This window comes from Electrophorus electricus, chromosome 3 (assembly GCF_041902795.1).
Source record: "Electrophorus electricus isolate QZ-2024a chromosome 3, ASM4190279v1, whole genome shotgun sequence".
NCBI lineage: Eukaryota > Metazoa > Chordata > Actinopteri > Gymnotiformes > Gymnotidae > Electrophorus > Electrophorus electricus.
Genome location: NC_137499.1, coordinates 5757906 through 5775370, shown reverse-complemented (window position 1 = coordinate 5775370; position 17465 = coordinate 5757906). Strand labels below are relative to the sequence as shown.

The window sequence follows — 17465 nt, the reverse complement described above, 5'->3', positions numbered from 1 at the left end:
TCATTTAGATCATTTAGGAGGACGTGATGCTCAATGAGTGGGCTACTTAACTTTCCAGGAAAACTTAATGAGCTCAGTGTTTGGCAATGCGAGACTTCCGGGAGCCAGAGGACAATTATTTACCAGCAAGAACCCAGACTCACATTCCTGGTACAAAAGGTCACTGAAAGAGTGATGTGTTTCACAAGACAGGGACAGTGTTTACAGAAAGACGAAAAACATGCAGGGGACATGCGGGCGGACATACACAGAGACTTGTTGGCGTCCACAGACAGGTTTATTCTGCCTTTCTTACATAAGGAATACTCCCACATAAGGAAGGAGTACAGACATGAGGAATCCTTCAGTATGTACAATATGTACACTTCCCTTCAGTATAATATTATTTTTTGTGATACACGTCAGTGATGGAAGTTTTTCAGACTTACACAACATTTGTTTAATGACATTATTGTTTGAAAGGAATAATCTTGCATAATTTCTAGGAGGTCAGTACTGGAAATGCGCTTATCAATTTGCAAGAATGTTGGTCCATAAGCTTATTACTTAAGGTCACATCCCTAGCAGTCTGTTTCATAATGATCTTTGAAGTGAAAATAAACAATCTATACATGTGCTATATGAGGTTTATAAAACAGACAATCTTAAAAATATATCTTATGGCAATCAAACAGCACCCTGTCAGGGTTTATTGAGATGAGGGGTTTGTTGTCTTTGAAACCACGGATATAATTGGTTTAAAATGTACATCAGATAACAGCTATATAAAAGTGTAGTCTGCCTTCCTCTCTTTTCTATTCATGTATCCTTTATCCTGCCAGTCGACAGGTTCTGCAGCAGAACTGGCGGAAGAGTTTCTTCTCACACAGCCGATTGAACTTCACCATCTCACAGAACACCTCATCCGCTGAGACAGAGAGAGAGAGAAAGAGAGAGAGAGAGAGCGGGTCCCATTCACATCACCCACATTCAAGAAGTATAGCATGAGATGACCTCCTCTGGGCACAACAGTTGATTTTCTCTCCATCTCCACATCCCATCTTATCACTTGACACACTATTCCTGCAGTGTCCGGATTCTTACCCAGCCATTCCCCTGGGTCTGTGTGAACCTCTAGGTCTTCTGATCCTCCTCCTACTTCATAGAACCCCTCTTAAGCTGCAGTCCCACTAAACTCTAAATGCCCTCTGACCTTTTGTGCTGGTTCACATCATCTGTGCACCGGGAGGGCCAGAGGTACGAGCTATCCCACAGCAATGCTCCTTTTCCCCGTTTGGCCCCTGCCTCCCTTGCCGATGGTGGGTCAGCACTCGGCCTGTTGCTGGTGTTGCAGAAACCTGAAGAAATGAGGGCTTCTGGGGTCATGAGGGATGATGTTCACTCATAGCGGCCTGCTAAAGCCGTGACCTCTCACACTCGACCAGATCTCTTTGTCCTGCCCAGTGTGTCACTCATTCACTGTCATGGCTCCAGTTTCTCTCTCTCTCTCTCTCTCTCTCTCTCTCTCTCTCTCTCTCTCTCTCTCTCCAGGTTTCTTTGTCCTTTTTATGTCCCTCTCTCCCTCTAGTCCTTTTTCTGCTTCTCTCTCTCTGTGTCTCTCCCTCACTCCCTTTCTCTAATGAGAGGTCCTCTGAGCCAAAACCGTGGTGGGTCCCAGCTGAGACTTGTGCAACCCAACTTCGCTAGCGAAGAACTAAAACCTGAGGGGCCTCTAAAAGCTCTCTGGCAAAGGAGTCTCAAGCCAAACTGTAAAAGTGAAGTGTGGAAGCGTAGCACGACATTGCAACTCACCTGTGCCAAGCTCATAGAGGCCCCCAGGCTCAGCTCTGCACCCTCAAAAAGCCCCTCCCCACCTACCTCCCCACAATGGCTACAGAACCAAAACTTTATGAAAGACCTACGTTCTCAACTATTTCACCAAACTGGATGACAGAACCACATGGCCTGTCGCCTCAGTGAGCCTGGAAACTTCAGATCATGAGGAGTGTGGATGTAACTGCAAAAGGCTTCATGAGCTATGGCACTGTAAATGCGAAGAAGCACATATGTTCATACACTAAAGGACGCTTACTCCACATCAACCACAAAAGACTATACAGTGATACCTGGCACACTGCTTAGACATGACCATGCCATGGACAGCCTCCTGTCTGAGCTTTCTTCCCATTTGTAGGTTATTCCAAATGAGGGAAGAGGTCCAGGATCCCAGTGAGGAAGGGGGTCCAGGAGCCCAGTGAAAGAGGGGTCAAGGAGCTCAGTGAAAGAGGGGTCCAGGATCCCAGTAAAGGAAAGAAATCAGTGCAGCCAGGCAGGCCGTGCATGCACCTACCATTGTTGCAGGTGGCACTGACGATACACGTGCCGTCGACCAGGTTGTAGCCGTTCCTGCACTGAGTGCAGCTTGCACCAGGCCCTTGGCAGTTCCCACAGTTCTCCTCACATCTGGAAATGGAACCACGGCAACAAAAAAAACAACAACACAGACACAGAAGCACATACATTCGATTACTTGTGAAAAAGAGGAACCTGCCCACCCACTTTCCCACCCCCACTACATCTTTTTTTAAGCTCCAAGAAGTGAAGTTTTCTGAAATTAAAATGCCTGTTTTTGTGTGGATGGAGAGAATAAGGCAACAAAAGGGCGTCATCATATGAATATGTATGAGGGCAGCGGGCTGTCTGGTCCTGGTGCACTCAAGCAGCTCCAATGAAAGTCAGCACTCAGCATGATGCAAACATACACATGCATACATACATAAAAAGGCAGTAAGGGGATAAAACTGCAAACTGAGTATTGAAGGCACAGAGCTGAAGCTGGATAGTTCCATGTGCCCATCGTTTAAAGGAATAGGTCACCAGAACGCTACCATTTCTAACAATGTATTAATGCTACCAGGGGTGAGTTGGCACTTTGGTAAGTGGTAAGTGGTGCCTGTTAGCTGTCTTTCACTGCTTGCTTCTGAGGACGTTTATCTGAGTAAAGGACATTTAAAACTCAATCCTGAGCCAATCTTGAGGTTAACTTGGTTTACATCTGAAAAACAACAATGACACTATGACATACATACAGTTAAGAAGTTGAGACTTCCCCACCTTTTAAACAAAATAACTTCCAAAAATAAAACTTGCTTATTTTTATTTATTTATTTATTTTTTTAAAAATGGAATTGCAATAGGCTGTATTGTTAATGATCACAGCACAGAATATTAATTAATGATGAATTTTGCTGAAATGCAAATTTTTGGGCATGGGGTTGAGTCTTCAGGACAGAGACGGGTCTGTTGGAACAGACAAAAGCATTCAGTAACTAAACTGTGAAACACCAGGGAAGGCAGAGAAACAGCACACTGGAGTAAAGACCCGGAAGCAGACTCTAAAACTTAACATGGCAAGTGACCCTGGTGCACCATGCGAACCTGCAACATTCATCCCAGGTCCCAGTTGTGAGGTTTTCAACAATGAAAATCTCACAGATAAAGCCAAGGAAAATCTGCAAGGAATTCAGCATTTCACAGATCCTCAAGGAGAAAGAGGTGATAACTGCACAGCGACCCCCTAGAAGTCTTGCCACCTTTCAATGGGCCTGAGCTCCAGAGAGGCTTGATCAACAACAGGAAATAAACGGATTCAGCAGTAGGAAATAAAGCCTCGTTCAGACAAGTTTGGCATTTCCATCAGCGAACACTCTTGGCTCGTGACCCTGGGGAACAGGTGCGCCTTGCACGCTGCGTTTGTCACTTCCACAGCAGAACATGGTTTTAACTAATGCCCTGCGCTCTTCCCCAGGGTCAGACTTTACTTCGATTTTATGGCTGTCTGCTCTCATCACCTCTACATCCCACTGCGACCTACACACATGCACAAACATAAAAATAAATAAAAAAATACACACACACACGCACACATATACACATCCAACCCAGTCATCCAGCCAGCCAACATTCTCAGTTCTTCAATGAAGTACCTGTTGGTTCTATGACCTTCTTTAAAAGCATCTATTTGCTTTGGACAGCTTTCATAAAGCACCAGTCCCAAGATTTATAAGGGAGTGGGAAGGAGCAGCCCATAGTGACCCATTAGCGAGGTGAAAGTGCTGTAAATTCAGCCCCTGCTGCAGGAAGTGGGGGAGCTCTGTTTGCATTACCCCTGTTGTTCCTCTCAGATTTCTTAGCATTGGAGAACATGAAAGGAAGAAGAAAAACCATAAACAAAAGATGCAGTGCATAAAGCACAATAACGTGACTGACAGGCTATTGTTATCAAAAAATGAAGGGAACTGTAGACACTATAGATGGTGTCTGTTTCTTCCTCTTCTCTCTGCCTCTCATTTTTTTAATTGCATGATCAGTATGTCTGTACCACTGTAGCCAGCTCAAATCTGTAATTAGGCACAGATGTCCAGGGAGAGAGAAATAGACAGAAAGACAGGCAGAAGCTGTTTGTTGGTGACTCGAGTACAAATGACAGACCTTCTATAAATCAAATAATTATTCATTCCTTTTCTAAACCGCTTAATCCAATTCAGGGTCGCAGGGGGCCAGACTTTCCCCAAATCCCAGTATCAGGCTAGCAGAACAACCAGCATTTAGAAAACAAGCTACAAACTGCTGCCACTCCTTAAAACAAGCTGCAAACTGCTGCCACTCCTTAAAACAAGCTACAAACTGCTGCCACTCCTTAAAACAAGCTGCAAACTGCTGCCAATATGTCCTTATACGCACTTGCAACACATCCTCTTTAGGAACTCTGTTTTCTCGCACTCGTAGTATCCGGCAGCACATTTACGGACACACCGCCACTCCTGGAGCAGGAAGTCTTGGGCACAGTGGATGCACTCCTTCATGCCTGGCCCTGTGAGGAAGAATGTATAATTGAAACTATCGTTAAAAGTATAGTTGACGTTGTTGTTTTGCTTTTTGAAGCACCTGAACCTGTATATTTCCTGAAACGGATTAAGATCGTGACTAAGACTTAACATGTATTTAACATAGCTAATTGTGTTATTAATAACATAGCAATTCTGCTTAATTAGTACATTATCAGTACATTTTTATACATTTTACTGAATGTATAAAGTACAGTGGAGAATATACACATCAAGATATAGTAGGGTCTTGGAAAGGTCACTTTTTTGGTTGATTAAAAGAGAGCTGCTTTATCTCTCTGGGAGGAAAAAGTAATAAAGCCCTTGTAAGCACAACAGTGAAACCGCCAAATCACACACAGACACACACCCACCCACACAACATACACCTACCAATACACAGCTTAACAGAATCCTCCCTTTGTACTCTTAAGCAGTGACTTTTTGGGAAGAGCTCTGTCTGAGCTAATTAAGCCATACACTAACAGAATGTTATCTCATTAGAAACACACACACACACACACACACACAAAGTGGTTAACTCTGTCATCACACTCAGTGCTCAATAGCATCCTCCATGCACAGACTCAGGGAGTGAAGCGCATCCCTGAGACCATCCTTGAATCTCCAAGGCAGGCGAGTCACTCCTGCTAATTAAATCGTAGAGCTGGCCGCAGAGGGGGTGGAGGGCACAGGGCTCCGGCAGGCAGCTCAGGTGTCACAGGGGGCCCTAATCAAAGCCCTGTGTTTAGGATCATCCAGGCCCTAGTGACAACTTCATCGTCGTCTCAGGAGAGCGACACAGAGCTGATTTTTGTTGCAGGAGCATGCAGTGCTAATTTTAGCAGCTTTACAGCCAAAACAAAAATGCTTTTTTTCCTCACATTGTTTTCAATTCCAGTGTTTTGCTCTTATAATCAACTTCAAAGTAGTAAAAGAACCCACTCTGTTTTGTGACCAACACAATTCACTGCTCTTCAGTCTATTCATTACCTGCCATTATTTTTTAATTGTTATCGACAACACAGTTCTCATGCAAATATGTGATTTATTTAAAGTCAGCTCTATACTACATAGGATAGTCACTGAAAAAAAAAACAGTTGCCACACAACAGAGGCAACACAGAAAATCTTTTGCTAACAAGCTCCCCAACAAGCTAGCTAGTCTGAATGTCAGCAAGGTAACTCCATGGCATGTCCTTATTGAAAACAATGACTGACTGATATGAGTAAAATTTTGTGTAACCATTTTGCACCACTCTAGACATGGAAATAGCCCTGGGCATCACCAGGCTCACAGCAGACTAGCATATTGCCAGTGTCCACTGCTCAACCGCTGCTAGGCTAGCCACCTTGCCTAACACAAGACACGCTGCTTCAGCAACCTCCCTGTCAGAGCTCAATTCTACAGCCAGCAGCTGCATTTCGGGCAGAGAGGGAAAATAGGTGCGGTTCCAGACTAGTTTGCATGCCACCAGAGTCTACTGCATGAAACCCGAACTGTTCCGTTCACTGATCAGAGAGAGTAGAGTGACACCTGTGCAGGTGGAGCAGGACATGTGGCAGGGGCTACACTTCATTTCCTCCAGGTTAAAAAAGGTCCCATTGACACACTCCGGAACACAGGTCATTCCGGCTAAGCTACAAGGAGAAGAGAGAGAGAGAGAGAGAGAGAGAGAGAGAGAGAGAGAGAGAGAGAGAGAGAGATAGATAGATAGATAGATAGATAGATAGATAGATAGAGAGAGAGAGAGAGAGAGAGAGAGAGAGAGAGAGAGAGAGAGAGAGAGAGAGAAAGGGGAACAAGATGGGAACAGCAAGTTATCTTCTGACTGATGTCACTGTGTAAGGATGGAGTTATCTTGTGACTGATGTCACTGTATAAGGATGCCAGTAATCTAAATGAGCACCGCCTGCTGCACTCTAGGGGCTTTTAGCTTCGGCTGAAAGAAGAACATGTCTACGGTGGCAAACCGGGCCCTTGGGGGTCAGCGGTTTGAAAATGAGAAGTCAAACATAATCTGAGCTGCGTGAACAAGCTTTCAAGTCCCTTTCATTCCCACTATGCCAGCGTGAAGGCCTCAGGAGCTCAGTGGCCTCAAAGCTCAAAGGCCTTAAAGTTTCCACAAACTACCTCAGTGCCGCAAACGAGAACTTGTGAAGTGAAGGAAAGGCTCTGGGTCTCTGAAGCATACAACAGGAGGGAATGTGGACACTTGCGCTGCATGGAAGGAAAAGCAAGGGCTTCTTTTTTTTTTTCTTTTCGAGGCTGAAACTTGAGCTGATGCCTCCAGACAGGACAAATGGCAAAAGAGAAAAGGCAGATAACGATGACCAGACGTACGCTAGACAGTCAGTCAGTGAAGAGCTGGAAGGCTGTGATCATGTGATCATTCAGAACGCAGTGCATCTAAGCAGCGCCTGCATGCACACACACACACACCAATCACAGAGCACTGCAGAAAAATCAGCATTATTTGGCATCACATGGCCTGCTATGATGCAGCAGTTTTCCATTGGCCATAGAACCAAATCTTGACTGCAGCAGGTATAAGATACTGTTCTTTTTAATGTACTTTATAACAAACCTTAACTGAATATTTGACCTAATAAACATATTGTACACAATACTGAATGCATGCTAGTTGGGACCTATTGGTGTGGTCTCATTTACATAATGTTGACAACAATCAGCATTATTTCAGCATTAGAAATGTTAGGCTATTCAGTGAAACACACTTTTAAAAGGACTGAATAGTGAACTTTACAAAAACTGCATGTGCGATTTTTAAAAATGGTTGTTTATTCTGTTTTTCTGCTTATTTAGGTTTGTTTATTGGGTTTTTTTTTTATGTCTGTTAGGTGGTCTGACTGTATCCTGAGCACTGTAAATTGTTTAGTGCTCTCAGACCGACCTTACCTGAAGCCTTCACTGCAGGCTGTGCATCTGTCCGACTCATGCAGGCAGTGCCTGCACTTCTCATGGCACTGTAGACAATGTCTCTGAGCTGGAGAGAGAGGGACACCGAGGGGAAGATATAAAAAGAAAGAGTACAACAGAGAGAGTGACACAGCAAGGTGGAGAGTCCGACGGGTTTTCATATCATCTCATGCCTATTACTATAGACACTGAAACAGGCAGGGATTTGGAAGGAATTACATAGTTCATCAGAAGTGAAAATTGCAAACATCAGAAAGAAAAACTCGACATCAACATCTGCTTCATTGTGTTTGTGTGTGTGTATGTGTGTGTGTTTGTGTGTGCGCACATGTGCTGTGTGAAGTGTATGTGTGCTTAACATCTGAGTCTAACATTTGCAAACTACAATGAAACACGTCAAGCTTTTCTTTGCGTCAGTGTCCCCCAGGTAAAAGATAAACTGATTTGTTTGAACATCTGCCGCCAACAACAACAAAAAAACAGTATTAAAAAAAGCCGGACTCTATAGCATGTACATATTCACAATCTAAAATGCTCCAGATGTGTGTGTGCTTGCATGCGTGCATGTGTGTTCTCTTTCTCTCAATCCCCAGGGAGAGTTCAGTTTGATACAGATGGTGTGAATTCGAGACAGCAGTGTTTGATGGCTTGACAATCAGTTAATAAATATATCTACCACAAACAGCTCGAGGTCAAAATCTGGCTGCCAGCATTACAAAAGCTTTACGGAGCTGCCTCTGCAGAGAAGTATGAAGGCTGGGACAGATTTGGAACTCATCTCACTGAATTACAACCATACATTTCTCTCTGTTATCATTCGTCTCTTCAAAACAATATTATTTAGACAAGTCAAGACTTCTACATCTTTTAGAATTAAGCATTTGTAGGACACCTCCAATTGCTATCCTGCTGCTATTTTTCCAAATACAGTCAAAATTCCCCTGACAAGAACCAACAGCCCAGTGTTCACAAAGCTTGTTTGTGATTAAGACCAGAATCAGTACTAACTCAGTGGAAGAGAGACACCTCAAGACCTGTGCTGGAATGGGTGTCTGAACACCCTGAGGGCCCTACCGACGGTTCCTCTATCCGCTCCTCAGACTCACCATCGTCTGGGAAGTATCCGGAAGGGCAGGCCGCTACACAGGAGCTCTCCAAGGCATAGAAGAACAGGCCCCTACGGCAAGAGCGACAGTTGTGCGGGCTGTGGCCCACGCACCTCTCACAGCCTCGGTGACAGCGCCTGCACCTACGGGCTTCCACGTCCTCGAAGTAGCCCAGTGGACAGTGGCTAATGCAGGTCCTGTGGGGAGGAAGGAAAGAGAAGAGAAGAGAAGAGAAGAGAAGAGAAGAGAAGAGAAGAGAAGAGAAGAGAAGAGAAGAGAAGAGAAGAGAAGAGAAGAGAAGAGAAGACCAGAGAAGACAAGAGAAGAGAAGAGAAGACAAGAAAAGAGAAGACCAGAGAAGAGAAGACCAGAGAAGACCAGAGAAGAGAAGAGAAGACCAGAGAAGAGAAGACAAGAGAAGAGCAGAGCAGAGCAGAGAAGAGAAGAGAAGAGAGGACCAGAGAAGAGAAGAGAGGAGTAGACCAGAGAAGATCAGAGAAGACAAGACAAGACAAGACAAGACCAGAGAAGAGAAGAGAAGAGAAGAGAAGACCAGAGAAGAGAAGAGAAGACCAGAGAAGAGAAGACCAGAGAAGAGAAGACCAGAGAAGAGAAGAGCAGAGAAGAGAAGACCAGAGAAGAGAAGACAAGAAAAGAGAAGACCAGAGAAGAGAAGAGAAGAGAAGAGCAGAGAAGAGCAGAGAAGAGAAGACAAGAGCAGAGAAGAGAGGAGAAGAGAAGAGAAGACCAGAGAAGAGAAGAGCGGAGAAGACCAGAGAAGAGAAGAGAAGATCAGAGAAGAGAACATCAGAGAAGAGAAGAAAAGACCAGAGATGAGAAGAGAAGAGAGGCGAAGAGAAGAGAAGAGAAGAGAGGAGAAGAGAAGACCAGTGAAGACAAGGACAAGGTTATGGCAGTAATTTAGCAGGGCTTTCTGAACCCTAAGACTGATCATTACTGCCAATCAGACAGACATACTCTCAACTTCCCTTTTTTACTCTCTTAGTTACACAAACAATATTAACTAGCACTTCTCATACTTCTTGATAAACATACATTTAATGTGTAAATAAAAAGATCATTAAATCATAGTTGAACAAAACCAGCTGTACTAAATAAATAGTGTAAAAGAAAAACAGATATAATTAAACATTATTGTGATTCTAAGAGTGAGCACCTAACAAGAAACAAATGGCTGCCTCTTTCCTTCTTTGTGTTCAGAACCTGAAATATTCTTCAGCAAGTCCTCATTTCATGGTGCATGTCAGGCACTCAGAAATACCTAAAGGTCCTAGACCACTAGGAGCTTTTAATGGTCAAAGAAATATCTTTGAAAAGTCACTTGCAATTTCTAGTAGAGACCTGCTCCCTATACACTGCCCTTGTTCCAGCTGTCAATACTGTTTTGTGTGAGACCAGTAAAAGGCCTTTAAAGGCCTCTAAGCAATTATCAGCTGAGTGCAATTTCTTTGCAGTGTGAGGAAAGTCTACCTCCCATCTCATCCCTAACATGAAAGAATTTCATCTTAGCGATGCTGTTGAAGTTGATTTTAAAAGCTGGTGTAAATCAGAGTAAATCAGTGTAAATCTAAGTTCATTCAAGCCATAGAACGAGACACCTGATTTGACCTCAGTCCATGTCAACGCTAAAAAACGCTGAGCCAGGGGAGAGCCGTAAGTGCCTACAAGAAGGTGGGTGTGGCGGGCATGCTGGCAGCTTCATGGGTTGTACCTGCCGCTCTTCAGGCTGCCCAGGCTGAAGTTGACACAGTTCAGGCAATGCTCAGCGTGAGGTCCATCACAGCCCTGGTCACCGCACTCACGGTGGCACGGCCCTGGAACGAAGAGCACAGAGTTGTGATGGCGCGCCTCGGCTACTTTGCCATTCGCACACAGGAAGCAGTGCAGCCATAGAGCTCGGAGCTGTGGTTACAGTGCAATCGCCACAGCTGTGCTGCTTCATCGCGTTTTACTGAAAGCCACACAACAGATCAGGATTCGGAGATGCTAAGGCACCAAGACTAATGAGCAAACCATTATACAAGCTAGGCATTTCTACAGGCATCAAGTGGACACTTCCGCCTCTAAGCAGCAAGCAAGAATATCTTACGACAAATATATATGGCCATTAGATTAACAACAGAATGTCCAGATTAGAGTTATTATGATTTATAATAAATCGTTTATGGGGATTGATTTACAATTTTAATTTGTATTTTAGTTAAGTCACTTGTGATATCCATGAGATAACTTTATATTGAATTACAAATAACCACATACAGCATGCATCCTGGGGCTAACAAGTGTTTCACATATATACCAGCTACTGCATCATGCATCCAGGTGTGTACGTGCTCAGATCACAGTACCGTTATACTCCTCCTCTTCCTGTTCTTCAGGCTGGGGAATCCCCAGCGTAGGCTCTGTGCTTTGCACACTGGAGACCTCCAGCATGTGTGAGCGAGAGTGGGAGCCATGAGACTGGTAGGGGTGCTCTGCTGTGCCATACAAAATAAGAGTCCATTCCTTCATCTTACCTGGGGAGCAGGGGATGCAAATTGTGATACACATAAATCTAAAGAAAAGGTTAAAATTATTAATCTCTTGTTTGGTAAAAGCACATCTGGAGACCTGTGCTAACAATTGGGAATCACTCATATGTTCAATCTGCATTTCCAAAGGTGAGGTGAATGAACTGATAGTCAGCATTTAAGACACTGTTGTTCACGGTGATGCCCATTTTGATAAATTCCAATTAAATTCAACATCTTTGAACTGTCCCGATGAGCTGAAGGCAAAATTCTCCGTGTTCTTCACTGGTGGCTCTGAATGTTCTGAAAACTATATTTCAACTATTTTGAAACTCTGTGACAGGAAAAGCAAAATGGGGTTTCCCTGCTTTCCCATAATCAGAAACATTTAAATTACCCACAGTGCCATAGGAGACCCTGAAAATAAGTGTTACCCACAGCGAGAAGACACCCATGCTTCTTACTAGTCTTTACACACTCTCCTGATACAGCCCTTATCCCCACAAGGCTTACCCAACACTTCTGGGTTGCGGAGCTGAGAGGGTGAGTCGGATATCTCCAGCGTCCATGTGCCCTCTGCCCTCTCACCCCAACAGTGCACCGTCATGAACTCCCAGTTCTTAAAGCCCTCATTGGAGTTATCAAAGAGTCTGCAGGGGCAAATGGAAAAGAGGAAAAAAGTGTTTAACGATGAGGTGAAATAAACGTGGATTTATTTGTTCCTTGTGGAGAACTGCTCCCACAGTGTGGCAAACGTGAGCTTGGGCACTGCCATAAGTAGTAGATTCTGCAAAGACGCATTTGTATTATCGATCAGCTTGCTAACAGATTAAATTGAACCGAGGGCTTTTGCTCTGGATCAGCAATGATCGCCTTGCTGTCAAATTCACATCCCTATTCACCATATCGCTCACTTAAAGGAATATTTCACTGTGAGAAAGGTTCCACTTCATAAGAGACATTGTGCTAGCTTGTCTCCCCCAGTTTTTCATTCATTATTCGCATGTTAGCATTTCTGAATGATTCATTAGGTATTCCTTGGCTCAATGAAGCTTCCAGTCAAAGAGCTCTAATGGAGACTGCTACAAGTTTTGCATTCAGACCTTCTGCACTTCGGATGTGCTTCGCTAATATGTGGCATTGTTAGTTCTCAAGCCTGGTATCTCTTCAGCATGTAGGACTCCCCCCTCAACCGGCTTTGGGTGCATCCCCTCCCCACAGAGATAAAGCAGAGAAGTGAATTCTTGTGTTGCTCCTGGGCTCACAGTGCTTACTTTGAACTCTCTTCAATTAGATCCAAGTGACCCGTTTCTGGTTCTACACCGGAGCTAATGAAGACTTTTAAGAAGGCACGTGGTTTCTAAAAGTGGCTCACAAATGAGTTGTTCACGAATCACTCAAATTGGTTCTTCATGCGAGCCACACACTCACACACAACACATTCATAAAAACACACACACACAAACCATGAGCACTATTTGACAATGTGGATGTATTTTTACTCTAGGCTACAGGTCAATGTGAAGCAGCCTGAATCACAGGGAAAATGAGTTATGAAATCTGGCAGTGGTGAACGTACTAAACAGAGTAGTGCCCTACACCTCCCTCAAGCCCCTTTCAATAATTCAGTGTAAACGCAGCATTCTCTAGCAAGGCACATCATATGCCTATCATATGATGACTATCCATTGGCTATGCTGTATGTGGGTGAATCATGCAATCCCTGGGACCAGAGAGAGTGAAACCAAAGGAACCATCAACATGCACCAGTAAATAAACACACTTGAACATAGGGAGTCCCATTAGCCTGTCATCCCTGCCCATGTCTTCGATAAAGCCAGCCCTTTGTGGGAGGTAAATGTGCAGAGGAGGGATTTAACAGGTCTCCCTTTTTCAATGTGGTAAATAATGCGTGAATGTGTCTCGACAAATAAACAACAATAAAAGCAAAATACACATTGGGGAAGCACGTTGAAGCAGCAAGCTGACTATTGGCATTAGCACTGATGGAAAGGCTAAGATACTGCAGCATTTGTCATTTTTCCAGCTACTATCTTCTGATGCAGGACTTTGCAGATTTCCCCAGATAAACAAAGAAAATCTAGTGCTGAAGCCCAAAATGCTTAGCTATGTGAGTGAGACATATAGAGAGAGATAATGCGTGCACATGTTTTATTCATGTCGGGCTGCTAGAATAAAATTCAGCGTTGCTTAAAGGCTCATTACTGCATCCACTGAGGACTTAAAAAAATACAAAGTGTCGAAAAAAAAAAGGAGATCAAAACTGCGTGTGCGTGTGTGTGTGTGTGTGTTTGTGTGTGTGTGTGTGTGTGTGTGTGTGTGCGCACATGATTGATTTGTTACACATCTGCCAGCAGCTCTCAATGTACTGATGTACTGATTCTAGAGGAAACATCAGCATCTGTGATAGTAAGGTTGGCAGTGAGCCTATGACAATATGGAAGAGAATGTAGGTGGGACATTGGGCAAAAGGTCAAAGATCATACTTGTTATAGCCTAGTTAAAATACTGAAAAATATTTAGCTGCTTGTGTGTGTTACACAGCAACTGCAAAACAATATAGCTCAGCAATACCTTTGTGAACCTTTGAATAGCCCTAAGATTGAAAATCTGTTTCATAGTCTATTCCATAAATAACCTGTAAATAAGTAACCTCTGCAACATTGTGCACCATTTAGTCTTCGATCCAGTTCTCCAGGGCTTGGGTCATGAACACTGTGCAACCTTTAATTCTCCAGCTCAGATGTGTGTCTTGGGGGCGGGGATCATGCCAAAGCCTGACCTCTTCAACAGCAGCTGGGAGCGGGTCCCCGCCGGTGAGACAAGGCTGATCTCCAGGTCCCCGCGCCGCGGGTGGTCAATGAATACGCGCACCACCACGTGCTCCAAGAAGGCCACGTGGTGCTCTGGCTGCTCACTGCAGCCCGTACTACTGATGGTGGCGTTCAGCGTCTGCTCCGGCCGGATGTACCTGTGGTGTGTGACATAGAGACATGGCCGGTGAGTGGCGCCACTTGCTTTTCTAGGATGTGACGCAGCAGATAAGAAGCATTTGTAGAGCTAGCTGTTTTGAGTTAAAAGAGTCGGTAGTTTTGTGATCACAAGCAGAAGATTGAAATGGTACAAAGGTACATGAGCTACCATGCCATGCATCACCAACTTTTTTTATGTTGACATATTTCATTTGGTGCCCTACCATTAAAATACTGATCCATTGAAATCCATAATTTGCACCTTTTAATACGAAATTGTTTAAGGGAATTTACTCTAAGTGTAGAGTAATATACCTTTCTCAAATCCTTAAATTCCCCTGAATTTAGCTGGAGGGAGTAGGTTGGAACTGAACACTGCAAAAGGATATCTCTAAGGATAAGTCTTTGTAAGTATCATTACTGGCTCATTTCTCTTCATGAATGTTTCTTTAATTCATCCAAAATTGTTAGGTAATGAATTACAGATTTGGGGTGGAATGTTGCTTTAAAGGCTTGAACATTTTTGCTTTAAAAATTATATCTATTCTTATATGTGAATTATTGCAGTACTCAACCTACATTCAAATTAAAACTTCAAAGAGGGCAAAAGGTTTCATTGCCCCCATCTGTCAAGACCATCCCTCTAAACATGGAAAAGATGGCAATTATCAGTAGAAATAAAAGGATGTCAGCAATATCTAACCTCAAGCTTATTACAGTGGAAAAGCAAGAAATACAAAACAAAGCAAGCACCATTTGCATCTCCATGTGGGTGTTTTTATGACTCATTAAGTTCCAGTTGTTCTCATCTATTTGGTCAGTTTGTGTGAGTCTGGGGGCTTATTTGAGGTGAAAGTCTTGTTTTTAGTGAGCAGGATCATTTTATTGACATCATATTTCAAACAAGGACAAGTGATTTTATGACCACCAAGCAGACGAATGGCAGAGCACAGATGGCAACTGAGTGAGTCAATCAAAACTTGGACCTTTACTCGCTACACAATTCAGACCACGGCATCAGAGACCCCTCAGTGGGCCTTGTGGACACCTAGGCTCCTCTGCTCTGTCAAAACAGCCACTCAGTGCTAAAGTAGTTTGAAATAGAGGAGCTTCACTTGTTCTCCTTCACAATTGCTTGTGTCAAAACCTCTGACTGCTACCTGAAAGGTGGAAAAAATAAGGCCTCTGTGGTGACCAAAAACGTAGATTTTTATTTATCATTGGATTGCATCATAGGTTTAGTATAATAGGTAATTTGAGGAACTTTTGATGGGTGTGTTTGGGACAACTGATTTATTTTGTATGCAAACCGCCCATGACAGTTATAAGATGCAAGGTAAAAGCTCATTAAATACGAAGGAGGACTGAATCTACTGTTTAGCCCATGTCAACTCAGTCAGGATCTAACCAACTGGATTAAATGTGTTCTAAGACAGCACTGCCCACCCAAATGGCAGTCGGGACACGCTTGTGCAGTGGTGATGGTATGCCGATTCTTAACTAAAGCCGTAAGCCATATCTAATCAATCCCCTGCTCTTCTTTCCATTTGCTCGCACCATGGAGCCGTTACATTTTTCACCAGCCTGCAGGACTTGAGTGGACCGAAGGGAGTCGATGGAAAATCAATGGGCGTCTGCTCCGTGGTAATGAGATTCAAAGCACGTCCAGGGATGAGCTCGCGGCTGAGCCGTGTCTCGCTGGCCAGGCCACCGCTAAAAAGCCCAATCATCGATCAGTACTGGTGGCAGCAGCAACTGCACAACCAGCTTTGATTCCGTGTTTAAAGAGATGGGAGGAAATGAGATGTTTTTCCCCTAACGATGCTACTGAGACTTATTGCAGTTGTAAGGGATTCTAAAATAGAGCGATGTTGTTTGGTACCAGCTAGCTGTATGGCTACAGTTACTGTGATCATTTTGGTGGAGGTGATGGAGGTTTGTTATAAGGAAAATATATTAGATTAGATATTGAGAAATGCCTCAGGCAAAAACAAACCAAAAAAAAAAATCTGACGTTACAGTCAAAAAATCCTGAGATTTCACTTTCAACCTTTAATAAGTTAAAAGGTCATAGGGAACATTTAGTATTACCAGATTCCGCAGCAAAATCCTAAGATTAAAAACCAAAGCCTTACTAAAGTTTAATTTAATTTACAATAGAGATTTTCTAAATTTTAAAAACAGCCAAGGTATATATTTTCAGAAATCCCGCTGTCACCAGATAAGGCATCTCCTGCCACTGCTTCAATCCCAGAGCACAATCACATTCAGCACAGCATTCTCAGTGAGTGGAAGGCACCGTGCCAAAGAAGTCAGCAAAACAAGCATACCAATCAACTGATCCCTAGTTTTACATTATCTCCTGCTATGCTAAAAGGAAAGAGAAATAGCAATATTGAAACCCTATGGAAAGAATGATGTGAACAGACAATTTCAGAAACTTGAATCAAAAGAAAGGAGTCCTAGAAATAGGGGGAAAGCATGTTAATCAATCACTGAATGACAAGAAACAAGATAATTTTGAAAGCCTGAAGAACAGTAGATCATGGTGGTAGTTGCACAAAAAATCCTTTGTTAAATGTTATCCCAATGCTGTAAATCTAATATCAAAGAAGGCTACAATATTGTATTAATATCATATTTTTATTATGCATTCTCAGCACCATGGAAAGTGCTTTGTGGATGTTTTGATTAATTACCACATTCACATACTGAAATAAACATACATAATACGTAACTAATTTAGCTTAAATCATTACAGGCCAGTCTTTAACCACTTCATGGGTTCACCAGTATATTTACCAGTGTTGTAATAGCACAATGAATATTGCAGCTGTAATATGAATTAAGTTCTACAAGACCACTCCAGTAAATATGACAGAATCTCTGCAGAGCTGCTTCACACTACAAGCATTAAGACAGCAGGTCTTTAAGGGCCATCTCCTTGATACCTACATCTCATTTGAGAGACAGGGAAGACACACTTCAAGCCTCTTTTCTGTACTATCATCCAGATGGTGGAATGATCT

At 43.3% G+C, this 17465-nt stretch overlaps 1 protein-coding gene and 1 long non-coding RNA gene across 5 annotated transcripts in view; one reads left to right on the top strand and one right to left on the bottom strand.

Moving 5' to 3' along the window:
• Positions 1–17465, bottom strand: part of pcsk6 (proprotein convertase subtilisin/kexin type 6) — a 50414-nt gene that overhangs the window by 5927 nt on the left and 27022 nt on the right. Inside the window, exons 12-22 of one of the 4 annotated variants that reach the window (XM_035527224.2) lie at positions 14247–14435; positions 11957–12093; positions 11282–11449; positions 10645–10747; positions 8913–9109; positions 7786–7873; positions 6403–6506; positions 4723–4852; positions 2330–2442; positions 1193–1337; positions 798–907 (exon numbers count right to left, since the gene is read on the bottom strand). In XM_035527224.2, the coding sequence (XP_035383117.1) occupies positions 901–907; positions 1193–1337; positions 2330–2442; positions 4723–4852; positions 6403–6506; positions 7786–7873; positions 8913–9109; positions 10645–10747; positions 11282–11449; positions 11957–12093; positions 14247–14435 (1381 nt within the window). In that variant the 3' untranslated portion in view covers positions 798–900. The other 3 variants (XM_027004509.3, XM_081710012.1, XM_027004511.3) reach the window with 3 other exon arrangements.
• On the top strand, positions 14328–16318 carry LOC145656925 (uncharacterized). Its single transcript, XR_014122552.1, has 3 exons — positions 14328–14464; positions 14785–14843; positions 16001–16318. It is a non-coding gene; the product is annotated as an uncharacterized LOC145656925 (long non-coding RNA).